This window comes from Apteryx mantelli, chromosome 3 (genome assembly GCF_036417845.1).
Source record: "Apteryx mantelli isolate bAptMan1 chromosome 3, bAptMan1.hap1, whole genome shotgun sequence".
Classification (NCBI taxonomy): Eukaryota; Metazoa; Chordata; class Aves; order Apterygiformes; family Apterygidae; genus Apteryx; species Apteryx mantelli.
In genome coordinates, this window is record NC_089980.1 from 48,349,193 (window position 1) to 48,367,569 (window position 18,377).

The 18,377-nt window shown below is 35.9% G+C and overlaps 1 protein-coding gene across 5 annotated transcripts in view; it reads right to left on the reverse strand.

Annotated features, from left to right (window-relative positions):
- SPAST (spastin) overlaps window positions 1–18,377 on the reverse strand; it is a 42,242-nt gene that overhangs the window by 16,822 nt on the left and 7,043 nt on the right. For 3 of the 5 annotated variants that reach the window (XM_067293307.1, XM_067293306.1, XM_067293311.1), the window contains 7 exons: window positions 13,977–14,072; window positions 6,692–6,879; window positions 5,571–5,704; window positions 5,171–5,264; window positions 3,010–3,084; window positions 961–1,032; window positions 367–442 (listed from right to left, as the gene is read on the reverse strand). In XM_067293307.1, the coding sequence (XP_067149408.1) occupies window positions 367–442; window positions 961–1,032; window positions 3,010–3,084; window positions 5,171–5,264; window positions 5,571–5,704; window positions 6,692–6,879; window positions 13,977–14,072 (735 nt within the window). The remainder of the gene's footprint in view (window positions 1–366; window positions 443–960; window positions 1,033–3,009; window positions 3,085–5,170; window positions 5,265–5,570; window positions 5,705–6,691; window positions 6,880–13,976; window positions 14,073–18,377) is intronic. The other 2 variants (XM_067293310.1, XM_067293309.1) reach the window with 1 other exon arrangement.

The window sequence follows — 18,377 nt, forward strand, 5'->3', positions numbered from 1 at the left end:
TTTAAATACATACTACCAACCATAAATAAGAGAAAAAAAAAATCCTGTTGAATAATAAACTGCATTCAGGACAAGCAAAACCCATTTTCATGTTTCAAGTTTAATATAGAAGTGGACTGATTCTGGAGAAGTAGTATAGCATGTGTGGTTTTGAAGGCATTTCTTCTGGTTATTAACACCAACTTAGTAACAGAAACCTAACACACTGTCTATATGGAACTACTGATTAGCCTGCCAGTTATTACTGAGACTGGGACACCTTTCTTGTTCTGGACTGCAGAATTACCTAAAAAAGTTTACTTCACTCTAAAAAAGTCTAAATGTTTAAGAAAATACACAGGAAGTCAACAGCATTTAAGGTCTTACCTATAAAAATTATAGAAGGCTGAAGTTCTCTGGCTACTGCAAATAGAGCACGCACCAGTTTCTCCCCTTCACCCACCTAAGACAACAATAAATCGTTTTTGTGGGGAATTTTTTTTTGAAAGAGTTTATTGCAAGAGGGCTAACATAAGGACATGCAGAAAAAGTTGCTTACAAACAGTAATATTCAATCCATTCTTACACTCAGATTACCACCAGTTCAGTATCACATAAGGCAGCATTATTTCAGTCTCAAAAGAAATATTACAGCTTTGGTAGTGATTGCAGTATGGACTTGAAGACAGTTTGGTGCCTATATATCAAAGGGAGCTTAGGCACCCACTTCCTTCACTTCTTCATGGGGAAGAAAAGACCCACAAGCACTCTTCTATATTACAGCTAGGGTCATCCTGAACTGAAAAAGCCCTTGACATTAAGGTGTCACAAACACAGAAGAAAATTTTGACTTCATCAGCCACTTTTCTACAATTATGGGCAACCAGTTCACCAAGGACTCATCAGAAGTCCCTAGTCTTTTTAAGCACCAATTATAATATTTGTGTTTTCAGATTAACACAATTTACAGCTGCTACTTACATATTTTGAAGTTAGGCTTGCTGCACTTATATTAAAGAAGGTAGCATTTGATTCTGCAGCAACTGCTTTGGCCTGGAAGGAAAAAAAGAACACTTTTTAAATGTCACATTGAAGATATATTGTTTTCTTTTGAAAAAGTTTAAGATAGATTTCACCCAAATGCACTCTGTGTGGAAAAGCAGACAGCCATATCAACACAGTTTGGCTAAATCAAAACCTTATATAGATATTTTTCCATACACCCTCTGAATTCTTCTAAACTCAGTACTGAAATGTGCTTCCATTCTCAAAGGTGAAAAGCACACCTGTATGCTGCATATACTGAGGAATACAATGTTACCCATTGATTACTATTTGAAGACTTGAGACAGTCTGCAACCAGATATTTCAGATCATGATTTTCAAACCTGCAAACCTCTGCTTTTGAAGCTGTCACTCATGTCCTGATTGATGATAGAAGAAACCTCTTCCTTCAAAGGGAACATCTTGTAAATGTCACAGAAAATTTCTATACAGGCCACTTACAAATAGGAAGGGTTAAGTTGTCCAACCACTAGAGACTCCCTTATATTTTTCTAATCATAACAACTCTATAGCCAACTACAACTTGCTCACTGAAGAATACAAGTCTCCAACCCCTCTCAAAAGTGTATTGAGCAGACATTTAAAACAGTTAAAATTCATTTAGTGGGATAATTTAGTTGGATCAAACTACATTAACAATTTCACCTTTCTTCTCATCCTGTCTTTACAAAGGCTGTTTTCAGAGAAAAGCTAGGAAAAAGAATCAGTTCAGCCAAAACACTTGCACAGAATACCCTTATAACAGTTTCATCATATTTAAGAAATAATTAAAAAAAATCTGTATGACCAGGGAATTATAAATTTTAGTGATTAGCCATTATGCTCCAGTAGATACAACAGATGATCCTAAGTGAGCCGCAGCATTCAGGCTCACATGCTTCTGAGCTGACCCAGCTATACTACAAGCCGAGAGACCGTGCAGCTGCAGCAACATCACGTGATGCAGGAAGACTGCAATGCTCCCAGCTGCTGTACAGCCATTTCACTCTAGTTCCCTGAACCTGGCACATCAGGCTGAGAAAAGAAAAAGCCAGAGAGTCCTAGAGCACTTATGTTTCTTGCACAGCAGTGTGGAAGAAAGATAAAAATCCCTTTCTTGCTACTGTGCTGCCTCCCCAGTTCCAAAAAAAAATGCCTGCACTTCTAGTATATTTTAGTGGATAGCAGACTATTTTGACTAATAGTTGATGTACACAGTTTACCATGGTACTTCTTTCTCCAGAAACTTGGACTTACTAATTAAAGTTTTAAAATATTATTTGTAATATTAAAGAGAATTAATTCAAGAAGAGCTTAGCAGTTTACCCCCCCCCAAAAAAAAGAAACCACTTAAGAACAATTTTGTATTTTCAAATTAAGTTGAAATCCAGGAAGAGTTTATAGTTCATTATTACAACACTCATATGTATCACCAAGAATCTTTTCACTGTTAAGAGACTGGAAGCGTCCAGTTAAAGAATCTCATCTCAGTGCCACTGACCAGAACTGTTTCAACGTCACCTTCATCCCTCCACAGTTGGGAATTCCTCAGTGTAAGCCACAGTAAGCTTACCCAACCTCTTCAGAGTCAAGAAAATTCTCCAGTGTTGCAATGCACTTTAGACTTTTGAAAATGTAAGCAAAATGTACCAAAAAGGTATGGGCATTCAGACATGTACATACATATTATGTTTCTTTACAACAGACAGACATTGGAGGTAGCTCCAAAAATAGCTCCAACCTCATTTATAATGTGCAAACATTGCACTGACAAGCTTGCCCATTGAAACAGAAAATACCAACTTCTTCCATAAAAGAAATTGCTTGAAGAACAGTTATGTATGAAAAGCCATCTACTTATTAGCATTTGCTCAGAACTGCGCAACATAAAACATTGCTGAAAAACACTGAAGTTCAGAGACACTGAAAGCCACCATTCATGGTTATAACTTAGGCCCATCAACTCATGCATGCAATAGTTCTCACCAACATTGTCTTCCCATTTCCTGGTGGGCCAAACAGCAATAGTCCACGTGCAGGAGCTCTAAGTCCTGTAAATAACTGAAAAATATATCATAAATTACCTTCAAAGAGTTAAACTGTTACAAACCTAGTATGTGTACACTTGGACTTATTACTTGGACTCATGTTAGTAAGTTTTTGTAAAACTACAAAAATCTTATTCTGCTTTTTATTAAATACTAAAGAAATTCTAAAATCTCTTCCAAGACCTTGCCAGCATTAACAGCCACTAACTGACTTGGCTCTTAGAATCATGATCTGCTTCAAACAGCTGTGCTTAGAGAAGAAAAATAAATTACTCTGGGAACAAAAGAAAAAAAGACAACAACAACAAAAAAACAGAAAATTTGATTTACCTTTGTAAGAAAATGGCTCAAGATTGAGCTGTGGCTCACTAAATAGCATTGGTAGCAAGAGTAACAGTGCTACAAATATACAAGCTCTTAGAGATTTATACTTTCTCTCACTAACTTGAGCTAATGCATGTCACTATTGTTACCCCCCACACTAGTGAAATTAAGCCATGATCATTCTGTGCATAGATGTACTGTGAAAGGAGAATAAAAGCCCATAAGATATGCCTCAAGGCAGACCAGTCTATCAAGTTTAAAGCATCAAATTCAAGTTAAAAAGTAGCACATGCATGCACACATGTGTGTAGGACAGAACTCTGAGCAGCAATGTCCCTATTAACTCCATATGGAAGAAAAAGTTCCATCTTCCTCAATTCTTTTTTCAATGAGACTTAAGTTTTGGCCTAAGACTATTTGAAATATTACTTAAATCCTACCTACTCCCTCCAAATTCCCTTTTACCACTGATAATCTCCTCCCTCTCATTTTGCATTGTATTTCTTTGACACAAAAAGTCCATTATGGTTAACACTGAAGTAGCATTTAATTGAATAAATATTCCCCTATAGTTGCCACATCCATCATGTTTTTTTATAAAAGAAAACCCAAACTGCTTTCTTCTAAGGAAGAGTTTAAAAATTTGCAGGTTTCTCTGTTCTTGTTATATCTCAAACCACCCCAAGGTCAGGTCTATTGATAGCTACAGAATTAAGGAAAAGTCCTTACTAAAACTATCAACTATTATCGGAAGAGCCGTAACTATTCCAAACCTCACATTTCAAGGACTTTCCCACCCAGCTTATTGTACAAGTGTTACTAAACAACAAACTTGACATCCTAAAGCACTCTAATATCACTGAGACACTAGAATGACATTTTCTTTCTGTATGAGAATACCAGAACATGCATATTTGATGCCAAAGCTTTGTTTTCATCAGGCCTAGTATTTCTGTAATGCTATACCAGGTTCGGGTTTCTTTCTGCCACCTTTCAAAGCCAGAAACTATATTAAAAGGAAACTGGAAGACCACAAAGCAACTCCAATCACCGGCCAGTATCGCACACACGCACACAAACCTGCATACAGTTTCTGAAAAAGTTTCTAGCAAGACCAGCATCTTCAAAAGCTAACTAATTAAAAAACACGAACAAACAATCTCATAAAATTCCACTGTGATGCAGACCAGACCTGAGCCTAGCAGAAGCCTGAATAACCAATTTCCATCAAGCCCAATAAAGATTAAATCCACCCCCAAATGTTACACACCTGAATGTACTACTTGCTTGTTCACTACTACACTTCCCTGTTGTGAACAGACTGTTCAGAATATCTAAACACCCCCCTCACAGAGAATGTGACAATACCCATTTAATATTTTCCATCAGACTGTATAAGTTATGATATAATCTCATCTGTTTCACTCTTCCAATTCTGAGCTTTATCTTAAACTTCCATCCAAAGTTGGCTGAATAGCTTATCACCTGCAATACTCAGCCTCAGCAATTTTCAATTTTTTAAATTTTTATTTAATTAGAAAGCTACCACCTCAGTTACTTTTCCTACATTGACTAACCGGAAGACTAAGAGTTTCATGGTAATATTTTAACACACATGTTCTTCGTCCTCCTTTTTCAGGAGGACTATCACCACACAGCTATTGAAAGCTATCATAAGCAGCACAGACAGGATTCAAGAAACATCACTTCATGTGTGAAGTACAATACATTTCTTTGATTCTATCACAGAATGGTAACAATACTCAATTGCTTACCTCAGGTCTAAGAGAAGGAAGGATAACAATTTCTTGCAAAGCTTGCTTAGCCAGTTCCTGCCCAGCAATATCATCAAATTTGACAGCTGGCCCACTAACAAAGAAATGGAATACTAATTAGTCCAACAATGGGATACTCTTTTTTGGCTGCAGCTGACTAGTTCAATGCATTTGACTATTTATGCAGAACCATTTTGGAGCAAACTACAGTTTATTATACTACGCATTTCACAATATAAGCATTTTTGATTTGACTTTTCATTCTTTTAGCCAAGTAAAAATTAAAAAAAAAAAAGGCGTATTTTCATTCCAAGAGGAACAAGATTGTATTGAATGAAAAACAAATTCAAGAAGGTACCTGAATATCGGCGCAGAAGAACCCACTTTTCTTCAGACTTACCTATCAACAATTTCATTCAGGATGAGATTAGCAAGATTACTGTCCACGTTTCTAAATATCTTCATGTCTTTCTTTTTTCGAGCAGCAGTGGTAGGAGTCGAAGGCTTATTTGTTCTGCTATTTTTAGGAGCAGCCTTGAGGGGAGGAGGGAGAGGGGGGAAAAAGCATTTGATAACTTTAAAGCATATTGTTAACAAAATTTCTTCCACACTCCCATTTTCTCCTGCAAAATCCAATGTACTAACAAATACCAGATATTCTTATACTGTATTTTACTACAAATCACGCTGTTATATTCAGCCATAGGTACAGCATCTTAGGCTCCAGTATTAAATTGTCTTTTGTTGTTGTTGTTTTTTTTAAAATATTGAACTCAGATTTATAAAGAAAATTAATTTTAACTAAGGTGTACACCAAAAATAACACAGTCACAGATTCCCAAAACATATAAGCAAAAATGTCTATTGCTGTAATACTCTGATAACAGGCCCCTTAAATGCCCTCATATTACAGCAGCAATAATGTTTAATAAAGTTTATGTTCTTTTTCTGCCAATTTTTCTCATCTTTGTTCTACTTTACTGTGGTATGGGATGGGGAGATAGGGACAGAAATGGAAATAAAGAGCAAAAGAACTGCAGCATTTTTCTGCCTTATAAAATTAAGTCCTATATTAATATTTCAATCACAATCTAACCATAGTTAGCCTTCCAATGTGGTTGCAGTGCAACCTGTGCACGCATACTTGGTTGTAAAAGGACATGTGGGAAACACTCTACAGTTCTGGAGTGAAACCTACTTCCTGTATCATTGATATACGAGGAAAAACAACTATCTTTACTCTGGTTAGGTCCTCCTCAGTTTCCCATGCAGATTTCAAAACAAAGTATTACATTTATTACTACCATTACAGTTAAATGTCATCTTTTTCACCTTCTGGTTTCTAAAATTCACTCCGCAGCTTAGTCTAGAGCATATTGGTCTAAAATTTAGTTTTTAGATTACAAAAACATATACTTTTGTTGTTATCATATCACTACAATACTACAGTAAATGCAGAGTTTGTTCAGGATTTTGCATGAAGTGTCCAAGCATCTACAGGTATATCTATCCTCAACATACCTTGTGAGTTGAAGTTGCAGGAATAGTTGCAGGTCTAGATACTGAAGAAGCTGATATCCCACCGTAGCTAGGTGTTCTATGGTGACCTGAAAGGCCTGCGGATCCAGTTTTTGCAACAGTTTTTGAACGGGGAAGAGAATTACTCGTGTGTGTTAATGGATCCTTCTTTTTCGGAACCGCTCCACTCTCTACAAAGAAAACCAATGTCATGAGAACATTTTTAGCAATCATACTAACTAGCACTCATACTTTTAGCATCAATTCCAACCTGAAGATAACATTTTCATGCACGTAGTGTAGAATTAGAATAATATAGGTTCTATATAGGGGTTTACAGTACTTTCAAGGAGATATTAGCTGTAGCTTTCTGCTAAAGTAAGTTTTGTTTTGTTTTGCTTTTTAGGAGCTCTCAAAACCTACAACTATCTTAGAAATACTGCAGAAGTCTAATTAAAGACCCGTAACAAGGGAAGAACACCTTCTGTTACTTGAGAGGAAAAGACAGAACACAGACTAAAAGATATATTTTCCCCAGAGCTTCTGAAAATGATGATTATTATTATAATAAATGCCCAAATTTCAATCCACTAGAGATTCAGCACATCTATTTCCTGAGTGATGTTAGTAGGCTTGTTACTTTGAACACTAGCTAACAATTTATCAAGCATCTTCCATGCATGGAAGCTTTATTAAGGCATTTTAGTTTGGGAAAACTAATAGTTATAACTGGAAGCAACTATTAGAAGCTTTTTGCTTACAACTTTGTTTCAATTCAGAAATCTCAAAGGGTAAGTAAATTCTGAATGAATGGCTCTGCAGCAGCTTACCTTCCTACTTTCAAAACTAGTCTTCAAACATTACAACATTAAATTCAAACAACACTCAGCATTCCATTCACACTTACTCCAATTCATCTCCATGTTGGAGCATAAGATCTCAGGTTTGGTGACTGATACAGTTTAACATAGTGGCCACAGGTGATAAAACTAAAAAAGCATCAGGACACAGACTAGAGGTAAGAACACCCTTTAGAAAGCACACAGGTTGGTCAGGTTAGTTAACGATTACAGCACAGCACCAGAATGGTTTGTGTTGTACTAATACAGTACTGGAAGCTATATTTTATAGTATTGTTGGCTGGAATGGAAGCTGTAAGTAATGCCTTATTTTATATCCTTATATAAAGGATTAAGGGGCCTTTCAATTAGGTAGACAGCTAAAGCCTCAGAGTTAAGGAAGCTCAAGATGGACTTCACCTACAAGTTTCTTCACTAAGACTATAAATACAGACAACTCAAACAATGGGCCAGAGAACACTGATTTTAAAGCAGATTAAAGCTTTTATAAAATACTTTTGCTTTATGAAATTGTAGTTTAGTGAAAAAATACTTGAAGGTAGAAAGCCTCATCATTTGGAAAGTTGCATTTAAAAATTCAAGTAGGAATACTTCAGTGAAATAGTATCACTAGATTTAATACCTATACTTACTTTACTCTTTAGAAAGGTTAACTATTCTCTACCATGTTTTAAGACTACCCTACATACTATGAGGAGCAAATGCTTATACAGCCTGCAGTTATCCAGGTGATGACTAATTTGCCTAACAAGCTTCCAAACCAAGTAGGTAGGCAGCCCTTCTTCAGTCACAAGGCTATTCTTTTTAAGAAGTTACAAGTTCTGCAGGGGTCATCATAAACAATGCAGATGTATCAACATGCAAAACAAGGGAACTTGAAGAATACGAGCAACTACATCAAAGCTGTAAAATGTTTCTTGTAAAAAAGAGCCATCTGACTAAATCACTCAGATAACCAGAGTTGATAGTTTACTTAAACATTCCTGCACCATAATTTCCAAATCAAAAAACTCTTCAAGTTTACTTTGTAACTTTCAAAGTCAAAAGGCAGCATATCAATCTATTAAAAAACCTAGCTATCCAACACTGACTTGTCCAATGGAATCAAAATACAACATTCAAATTTTATTTTTCAGCCTCATTTGCATGGTTGGCTTAAAGACAACATGGAAAGGCTTCAAAAAGCAAAATCTTTTTTCTCCAATTCCTTCGCTCTAAAATGTTGCTGAATTATCAACCTTTTCCAAAATAATCTCCATCTATTAAGAAGGATACATACATACATAGCAATTTGGAATATCAGAAAATTGCACAGGTAAGGAATACTTCAGGAAGCTGGAAATAGAGGGAGAACAAAGGAAAAACAGAAAGATTTAAAAAGCAAATTACAATTCAGTCTAGCTGAACCTCCAGGAATCAAGACCATTAAGTTTATGTATGCTCTGTGGTCAATCCTGATGGGTAGCACAGAAAGAAAGAAGGGCAAATGAATTACTCTTAAATATAGTTGTTCAGTTTCAACTCAACAGGGAAACTTCATTGATCAAATTCTTTGTTTTATATTTGCTTCTTCATTGAGAATTTGTATAACCAAATTGCTAAAAATGAAAATTTCTGAAGTCTACCTATTTAAAGTACGAAAAACTTCTTTATAAAGAACACAAATATGGTTCATTCAATTCAGAATGACAGTCCCTACTGTTTCATTTTAACTTATATTTTGTTGTAATAAATGCAAAACCCTCAAAACACACATTTCTTATCTATTTGTATTTGTCATCTACATAGCCCTAAGACTGAAAATTTGCCATGAGCGGCCAACACTTGTGTAATATTTCTAGCAGCCTTTTGCCAAATGTCTCATTGTTTTATATAAAATGCTGAGGAAGTGTCTAGCAAATGTGCTAATCACAAAAGAGACCATGGCATTTCAAGACACTGAAGAACTCAGTAGCCTACTTCATATACTTAATGTTAGAGGACAGTAATATGGGCTTGATCATTTTGATTTTATTCTCTAATTCTTGACTGAACTGACTAATTTACTGTAAAGCTTTTAGTTAACACCATTGGAACATAAACAAAAAATAGCTATCTGGTCCAAAGAGCATCCCTGCAACTTTAATCTAGTACTTAAGTATATACACACATTACAAGCAGATTATGATCAAGCAGGCAGCAAAAACTTGTTTGAGGTTCTCTGCTGGTTAAATTATCATAAGTTACAGGCATAGGTGCCTGATTCCAGACTCCATTACAGAAGGAAGTGTTAAAATGCATTGTCTTTAAAAACAGTTAAATATAGTGAAAGCAAAGTAAGGATGTGTTTCATCAACCTTAAGATAAATTTGATGATCCTAAGCACCTGGGAATAAAGAAAAAAAATCAAGGAAACAATTCTTCACCCATGTGCATTTTAACCACACAGCTCTAGCAGCATCCTTTGCATTTCTAAAAGCAAAGTGATCTTTTGGTTTGTGTATTGAAAACTGAATAAGACAGGTCTTAAAAAAAGTTTATGCTGTTTTATAACTTCTTAAACATCAAAAAAAGTTTAAATTAAAATTAGCAGCAGCAGTTCCAGTGCTGCAGAACAGTTTCCAGCCTTTATTGTCAAACCCTAAAAAAAAAAAAAAGCAGTGCATATTGCTTAGAAATTCCTCACATATGCCTATTGATAACAGATATAAATAATTCTTCTGAGTCACTTTGTGACCAATTGCTTAGCTATACATTTCCTGAAAACACCACATAATGAATTACATCCACCAATTGCAAGACTAAGAGTTATTCAGGATCAACATTCATTATAGCTCCAAATTAATAATTCCTTCAAAGATTATATTCAGATTACTTGAATGCCCCGAGTGGAATATAACTCCTTCATAGAAAGCTTCAGAAGCTAAGGTGAGCCTGTTCTGCATTTTGCATGAAAGTGTAGCTACACAGATCAGAGATACAGGTTGCCTTTCTGAACTGACAGAGCCATGTGAGTAAAACATCTACTGTTGTCAAATTATGGTGTTAAAATGGATGTTATATTACTGCTTGTTCTTCCATTTGGGAAATGCCAAAAAAAGGAAAACACACACACACTCTTCTGTATTAATAGTTAAATTTTTGCAACCAGAAGAACATTGGCCAATATATCGCTATCACTGGGGACACAACAGCAAATCCTTCGAGTGCAAACTGAGCTAAAATAATTATACAGTACTAACATGCTAAGAAGTGCAATACAAGGCTTTCTCTGATTGCATATTATGCTGAGATTTAATGCTGAATGTGAAATGATATATTGGAACTACTATAATACTACCACTATTGTATGCCCAATAAAAAATAAATTTATAAAAAAATCACAAGCTGCCTTTGGCAAGACCAGCATAAAAATATCATCATCTTCCCCATCTATTAAAAACAAACAGACCCACACAATGCAAAGGAGAATATGCATGTCTGAAGAAAAAAAAAATCCAGTAAGTTGCTTTGCATCTAATCTAAAACAACTTTGAGAACAAGAGTGACAGATATTAAAAAAATATATATTCTCCAAAATAAAGTTTTGGATCACATCTGCTTGTTACTACTCTTTTAAGACACAAGTTACCATGCAAGTCTCTGCAACTCAAGGCTAGGTGCTACCTCTTATAATGAAGTTTTATATAACCCCATCATATACATTTTAAAACAGAACAAAATGTCGAACTATTCAGGTAAGTTAGAAAACTATGAATGAGAAAGACAGGGATAGGTAGTCACTTGTGCTAGAAACAAGTAGGTGCCTCAGAAAGGTTAATACACATACTACCTTGAGAAAAAAAAATCTCAAATTTAGTGATGTGGAAATATAAAAATTATGCAAGCATAATTTGCAAGTGAGAAAGTCAAACAGATATAAGATGCAAAAAAGTCTTTAAGGAGTTTGGGCTTTAATGCCAACTGAGAGAAAGAAAAGCATTCTCATTTTAACCCTCCTCCAAAAAAGGCCCTTTCTTGATGTTAAAACCGTATCTCACACTTCATAAAATCCAAGGTTTTTATTAAAAAACCAATTTGATCAGGCAATAGTGCAATGATAATTTATTTAGATTAAAAAAACAACAACAACACTTAAATTTACCTAGAGCCCTGCAGCTCTGTACCACTGCAGTTTACAAAATCAGGTTGCAGGCTACTTAAGGTATGGGTTTTCTATGGATTTATTTTTCATGCACTAGTACTTTTAAAGGAGTGCAATTGTTGGTGTGAAAACACCACCTTTATTACAACATGTATAAGGGAAGAATAATGACAAGGTAATTAACAGATTGAAGCAAGACTGACACAGTACTTTAAGAAAGAAAAGTATAGCACCAGCATATTCTTACAAAGAAGCCCCCTTTGGGAGAGAGAATGAACATCAGCTTTGGGAAGCCAAAGCCAGGAGGAAGCACCACCCTGTTAAGAATTCACATGACCGTTAATAGGTTGACTTTCCTGATAATATCCAGGATCTCACAGCTGCAGGAAGTCAATACTTTGGGTAAATCTGACTTCCAGAAGTTGTTACGAATCTGAAATTTACCTTTTGCTGGAAGAATTGGAGTAAGCTTCTTACAGTCTTGCCCAAAGTAACCAGTCAACAGAAGTTTGGTACCTAACTATTTTTGATTGCCTGCTCTTTAATCTCTCTGCCTCTTCTCAGACCTCACAGAGGTGGATAAGTGAAAGTTTCTCTATTAGTCTGCACTACCCCAGGAGGGCACCTGCAACACATATCTGCCACAGCTTCTAACTTCTTCAACTCCAGGGGCAGCCTCGGAGAAGGGGAAAGGCGAGCTTCTCAGTAAGCAGGAAGAGACAAATTGTCAGGGAAAGGCAACCCCAGAAGATCATGGCCCCTTGCAGTTGTGTCTTCGGTCCTTCCTGCACAGTTCTGAAGAAGTGGTTCAGTCATCCATCTTCTATAAAACACCGTATGACTCTATATGGGTAAATTTACCAGTACTACTTTCCAAAAGTTTACCAGCAATGATCACCTCCCTTCTGCAGGAATTTCTGTAAATAAAAACATCTGCTGCAGAACTGGCAATATGTTTCTTCATTTCCAGCAGATACCAATGGATACTCTCTTTATGCTTTGCTATTGACAGATTTAAGAGGAACAAAAGTTCAGTCTAACCTTCTCCTGCAGCATCCAACTCTGAGAAGAAGGAGAAAAAACAGTACAAATAAAGCCAGGAGGGAAGAGTTTAAAGAAAAAGCTGTTCATATTGAATCAGATGGAGCATCTTATTAACTTTTGTGTATGTGCGTACTCATTCAAACTCCAATTAGCCAACTAGGTAAAAATATAGGAGTTGTACTGGCTCATTCTAAAGCAAAAGTTCAATCTACTTAGGAACTTATCTTCAATAGCCATTTTAGCTACAAATGCAAACTAAACTAAACTAGTAATGATTAAAGTGCCTAGCAAAACATTGTCCCACTAGTTTAACTTGCTCATATATCAGAAAGGAGAAAAAGCAAACAATAAGATGCCCTCAGGACTAGAAATGAAGCTGAAAAATCAAAGGCACGTAGTTTACGCTAAGTTTCAAGTTTAGTTACTCTAAAAACTGAACACTGCTCTTTACTCAGTAGATGAGCTTTGTGAACTCAATTGCCTCTTAACTCTCAATAGTACCTAACATCATTATAATCCATTGTATGAATTAGCTGCTGAGATCACAGTTGTGACAAGAGCTTACTGCTACCTTAAAACATTCCTTGAAGACAATTCAAACTTCACAGTAATAATTTTACTCTTATGTACTGATAAAGAGTAAGTTTACTACTTATATTTCAATATTCTTGATCCAGGCTCTTGGGAAAGGATAAAAACATTTTTGCTTCTTGTCAGAGAAAGAATGTCCCCCCCCACCTTTTAATTGTGTATCACTTTTTCAGAGTTTAAAAAAAAAAATTTTAAGCAACTTAATGCCAATGCACATTCACTCTCACAATGTTATAAAGGAAGAACTATTTATGTAGGCATAATAGATAACCTGTCACTAAAAGTAGTGGTAACTTGCTGATGCCCTCGATTTTTGACATTTCTAAAACAATTATAATTTAATTCCTTTAAGTACATAACATGAGAAGTATTTGCTAAAATGTTGTCTTAGTAAATAGCTTTGGATTCTAATATATGATTTAATAACGAACAAGGACAGTTGTTTTAAGACCAAACTGCATGCTACAAAATAAAACAGTGTTACCAAAGCCATAGAAAAGGTGGAATATATTTTATATAAAGCCTTTAAAAACAGAAATACGTAACAGAATATGAAAGTTTAAAAAAAGTTTCTGGGGCCAGAACATAGCATTGCATATTCTTCCTTGTAATATAGCAGAAACTGAGAGACATCCCCTTAATAGTTAGGCGCTGGTGAAACCAAACCCACCTGACTGGAGATGTCCATTGCGGCATGCCAGGTTAGTACTGTCATTATAGACCTCCATTTGCGGCTTGGAAATTTGCAAAACTGCCTGCAGCTTCTCTATGCAATAGACAGAAGGGGGGAGGAAAAAGGACAAAATAAACAAATAAAAAACAAAAATGAACCAAGAAAGTTTATGTATCTTGAACACTCAAAAGTCTACTTCGGCTTTATTCTACTTGATACAGAGTTAAAGATAAAAGGAATATTTCTATCTAATCTACATGTTTAACAAACTTTAAGAAAATTCTACAAGTATGTACATGACTAAACAGCTTTAAAGCTAGCCATTTATGACCAAGTTAGCTAAAACAATCTTTCCAGTCTAGTGACTGTAGTTACTTCCCAAAAGCAATGGTCAAGATTAATTCAATGCTATTAAAAGATTTGTGTAGATAACCCATTTCTCAAAGGCCTCCATGAGGTGTTACTTTTGACCAACAGTAGGAAGTCACTACTTTTTTGCATATTAATTGCTTCACTGAAGTAGTAACAACCAGTCCACTTTTTACAGACACCTCATCTACTCAAGCAAGACATCACTTCGACATTAGTGAGATGTCTTTCAAAAAAATCTGTATTTAGAAATATAATTGCCTAGAAAGTAAGTCTATAAAATTGTCTTGCAAACAGTGTTCTCTAAGAGGATTAACTTAGTAGCATCTCAGTGCAAGATTTATAAGATTAAAGATTAAGGAGAAAGAAATTAACTCTAAGAAGTCATGTTAAACTAGCCAAAGCATAAATCAGAGAGAGGAGTAAGGCCTCAAACCAAAAAAACCAATTAAGACTATTTGTTCTCTATTGTTCATAGTAGTTAAAAACCTCTTGGCCTCACTTTTGAGGACCTTTACAACCTCTTCCACCTTTATTCTCCCCCCACCCTCTCCATTATAAATCCACCTTTTCTAAGAAAAGAAGCCATATGCCATCACACTTGCCTCAAATTTTTTTTTTTTTTTTAAACCAGCAGTAACCAAGAAGCTGCAGGGGAACAAGTGACCAAGTAGAGACAACCTCTGGCAACATGAAAGCACATACTGCAAGGAAAGCTTAATTCCACTTAAAATCTAAACAGACAAGACCACATATGCCCCAAATTAAGGGAGGAGCACCATTCAGAGCTTGCAGATCAGACAAACAATAAGCTAAAAACACTTCATTAGTTCTACTTATTAGCGTATTACAATTTTTTTCCCCATCTTTCTGCTTCATTTCTTTCCTCTGCCTGCTCCTGATCACTCATAGCTTAGCTTCCCCAGAAGTATTTTCACACCTGATGGTTTAATAATAATGTCAAAATTGAACAAGAAGCAGTTTAGAGTGAAAGCTCTGTAACTAGGCGAGCATGAAAATCCGAGTTCAGATTAGCATGTGTGCACCCTAGGCTTACTTAGTTTTAAATTGAACACAGTGAAGAGTTGAACACAGCAAAATTAAAAATCTGAGTCACACAAGAGCAGCCTGCAAACAAGCACAAGTTCTGTAACCTTATTTCTAAGAAAAGCCCCCCTAGCATGACTGCCCACAAGAACAGTGTCACAGCACTACTGCAGGTGACGGCAGAACATTCCACTCCCTGCCCAGGGCATGCAACCTGAAACGAAAGTACACAGAGAAGCTCGGGAAACAAAATGAATATTCAAAGACTTAATAAAACACTAGATAATCTGTTAAGCTTTGGATAGCCTTTCTAAATTTTACAAAGAAACACTAGTGAGTGTCCCCAGTAAATTGGCTTGGGCAGGAATTCTGGAAACATTATTTGCTTCAATACTACAGTTTGAGTTTGGGGTTTTACCGGAATGATCAATTCTTATACGTCCATGACAGTTCCACATATTCAGGAACTCCAAAATTGCAACAGAAATCCATACATCTCTGTGTAATCCAACTGCTGTCCAGTTTCAGTTTACAGTGTCCTCCCATCATGTTACATATTAACATGCCATTTTAATTTGGCAGATAAAGTTACATAATGCAAATACACCACTTTTCTTAAGAAGCAATGTCGCTGTAGAGCCCTTTGGAATAAGGAAAATAAATATTATTCCAGGGAATTAATAGGACATCTTATCTCCTTCCATTTAAATGCTTTCTTCCTATGTCTCCAGAAAAAAAAAAAAAAAAAAAGAATATTACAGAATCTCATTTCTTTTTTCTCCTTAATGATACAACATTGACATAAATCTTATAGAAGCTGCAACTACCACCACAGTTCCCTCAACTTTTAACTTCTCCATTAACCTATCAAATAAACATCACTGTAGCCATCTGCTCATTTAGGTAACACTAGGATTTGACTAAAAGGTAACTTGACTTCTTAAAAAGTTATCCCAAAACACAAACCTGGAGCAAAACACCATCACCTCCAAGAAAATGGGAGAATTCCAAAGGGCATCACTGGAATCCCCATGCCTCAACCCAGGCAGAATTATTACCAAAGGGGATACTGGTGAAAGGCACTTGAATTGTGTGCATGCAAACCTCTTTCAACCAAAATACTGAAGCTACATGTAGTAACAAAAAGGCACTTATGCTGACAAAAATCTACCCCCCTACATAAAGGGCCTCTGAAACAGGAAAACTCAGATTGTTACAGAAGCTGCATAGTGTTAGAACTAAATAGCATTGCACTGGACATTGCTTGAGATTGTTTTCTACAGTCAAAACGTAAAATCTCCTCCTGTGACTCTAAATATACCAAATATGATGGTTCTAACATGAGTGATCAGTCACCCAGGCCATCACTGGGGAGATCAGGTCTATAAAGACCATCAGAGCAGGATTTACCTACTCATCTAAATAACTGCACAGCTAACACCCCCTAAACTGCAGTACCTCCATCCCCTACCAAAAGAGTGGCGTCCGCCAATTCAAAATAGTAGAATTTGGAAATCTGCAGATAGCTAGCATAACTCAGTACTGTCATTGGACTGCCAAAACGATCAAGTCAGCTTGAGGTGCTCTGAAGCATATCTGGAATAACTTCAGCTTCCAGGTAGTGTCATAGTACAGCTTTAAACAGAATACAATACAGTAATTCAGACTCAAGATGAAAACAGGGATCAAAATAGCAAAGCCAGTATCCAAGGTAAGTAGCTACATCTTCCTGGTCAAAAATTAAAAAACAACACCTCAAAAATCAAAGTGCTGAGTGCTTTTAAGGGACAGTTATAATCCATGTGATTTAATTTCCACTTTCTACTTACTACCAATGTTACTTGCTTGACTGGATGGAATTTCAGTCAGGCAATCTGCAGTCATGTATTAGCCTAACAAACAGGTTGAAGTATTTGATATTATTACCTATTTTAAGTCTGTTTTATCTTGCAATGAAGGACTTACCTATTTTCCCTTAGGAAATGGGGAAATTCCACAGGGCAAGAAGAACCCCCTCCCCTCCCCCCCCCCAAAAAACCATTATTCCTTGATATCAAGAGTTGGATTCAAGGGCAAATTATTTTGAAAAATCATAACCGCTTCAAAAGCCTCAGATTTAGTTGAACTGGAAAAGTGTCTATATGCCACTTAAACTCCAACCATCTCTATTACTACAGGTCACAAGTTAAGACCCATCTTTAAAATGGCAGAACATGCAATACAACTCTGAATTACCTAAAATTTCACAGGGTCCACATAAAATGACATGCGAAGTGACAAAAACAGATGCTTTAAATAGTTTAAAGTGGGTTATATGGTTTAACAAATATTGCTCAAATAGATCCATAATGATTCAAGTTTGCAGGGATTAAGTCAATTGTAAAACCTCTCTGAAGAACCTCATTTTCCTTCGTAAAGGGAAAATGCGTATTTCACTTGCTCCTTCCTATCCTAATTTTGCTCTCAAGTACATAATTTGAGGCAGATTCTTACTGGTAAGTTGAACAAGAACCTATGTAGAATAAAGTACTAAATTTAACATAATTTCTAATGTCACTTGAATTACTTCAAAGTTCAAAAAAACATATCTGACACTAACTGATTATACAATAAACACTACTCTATCCATTCACCTTTCAACTTGCCTTCTGAATGATGAATACAAATAGCATATGATCATGGATTATGGTAATAAAGTTGAATATACTAGCTTGACTTCAACTTTAGTGCTTCTGTAATTTTTACCCTTTTTATCTTCTCAGTTAGAACATAGCAGGTAAGCAACTCATCCACAAGCGCTACTACAATGAGACAAACAAGGATGAAGCAATACCCACAAAATTAATACAGACATTGCTACTACCAGGTTTAGAGAACAGCAACACTAAAAAAACCCTCCTAGTTACTTGTTATAATTAGAATGTCAACAACAGGCCATATCTTGTCAATGATGGTTAGTGTGTAATCACTTCCATTCTTTCA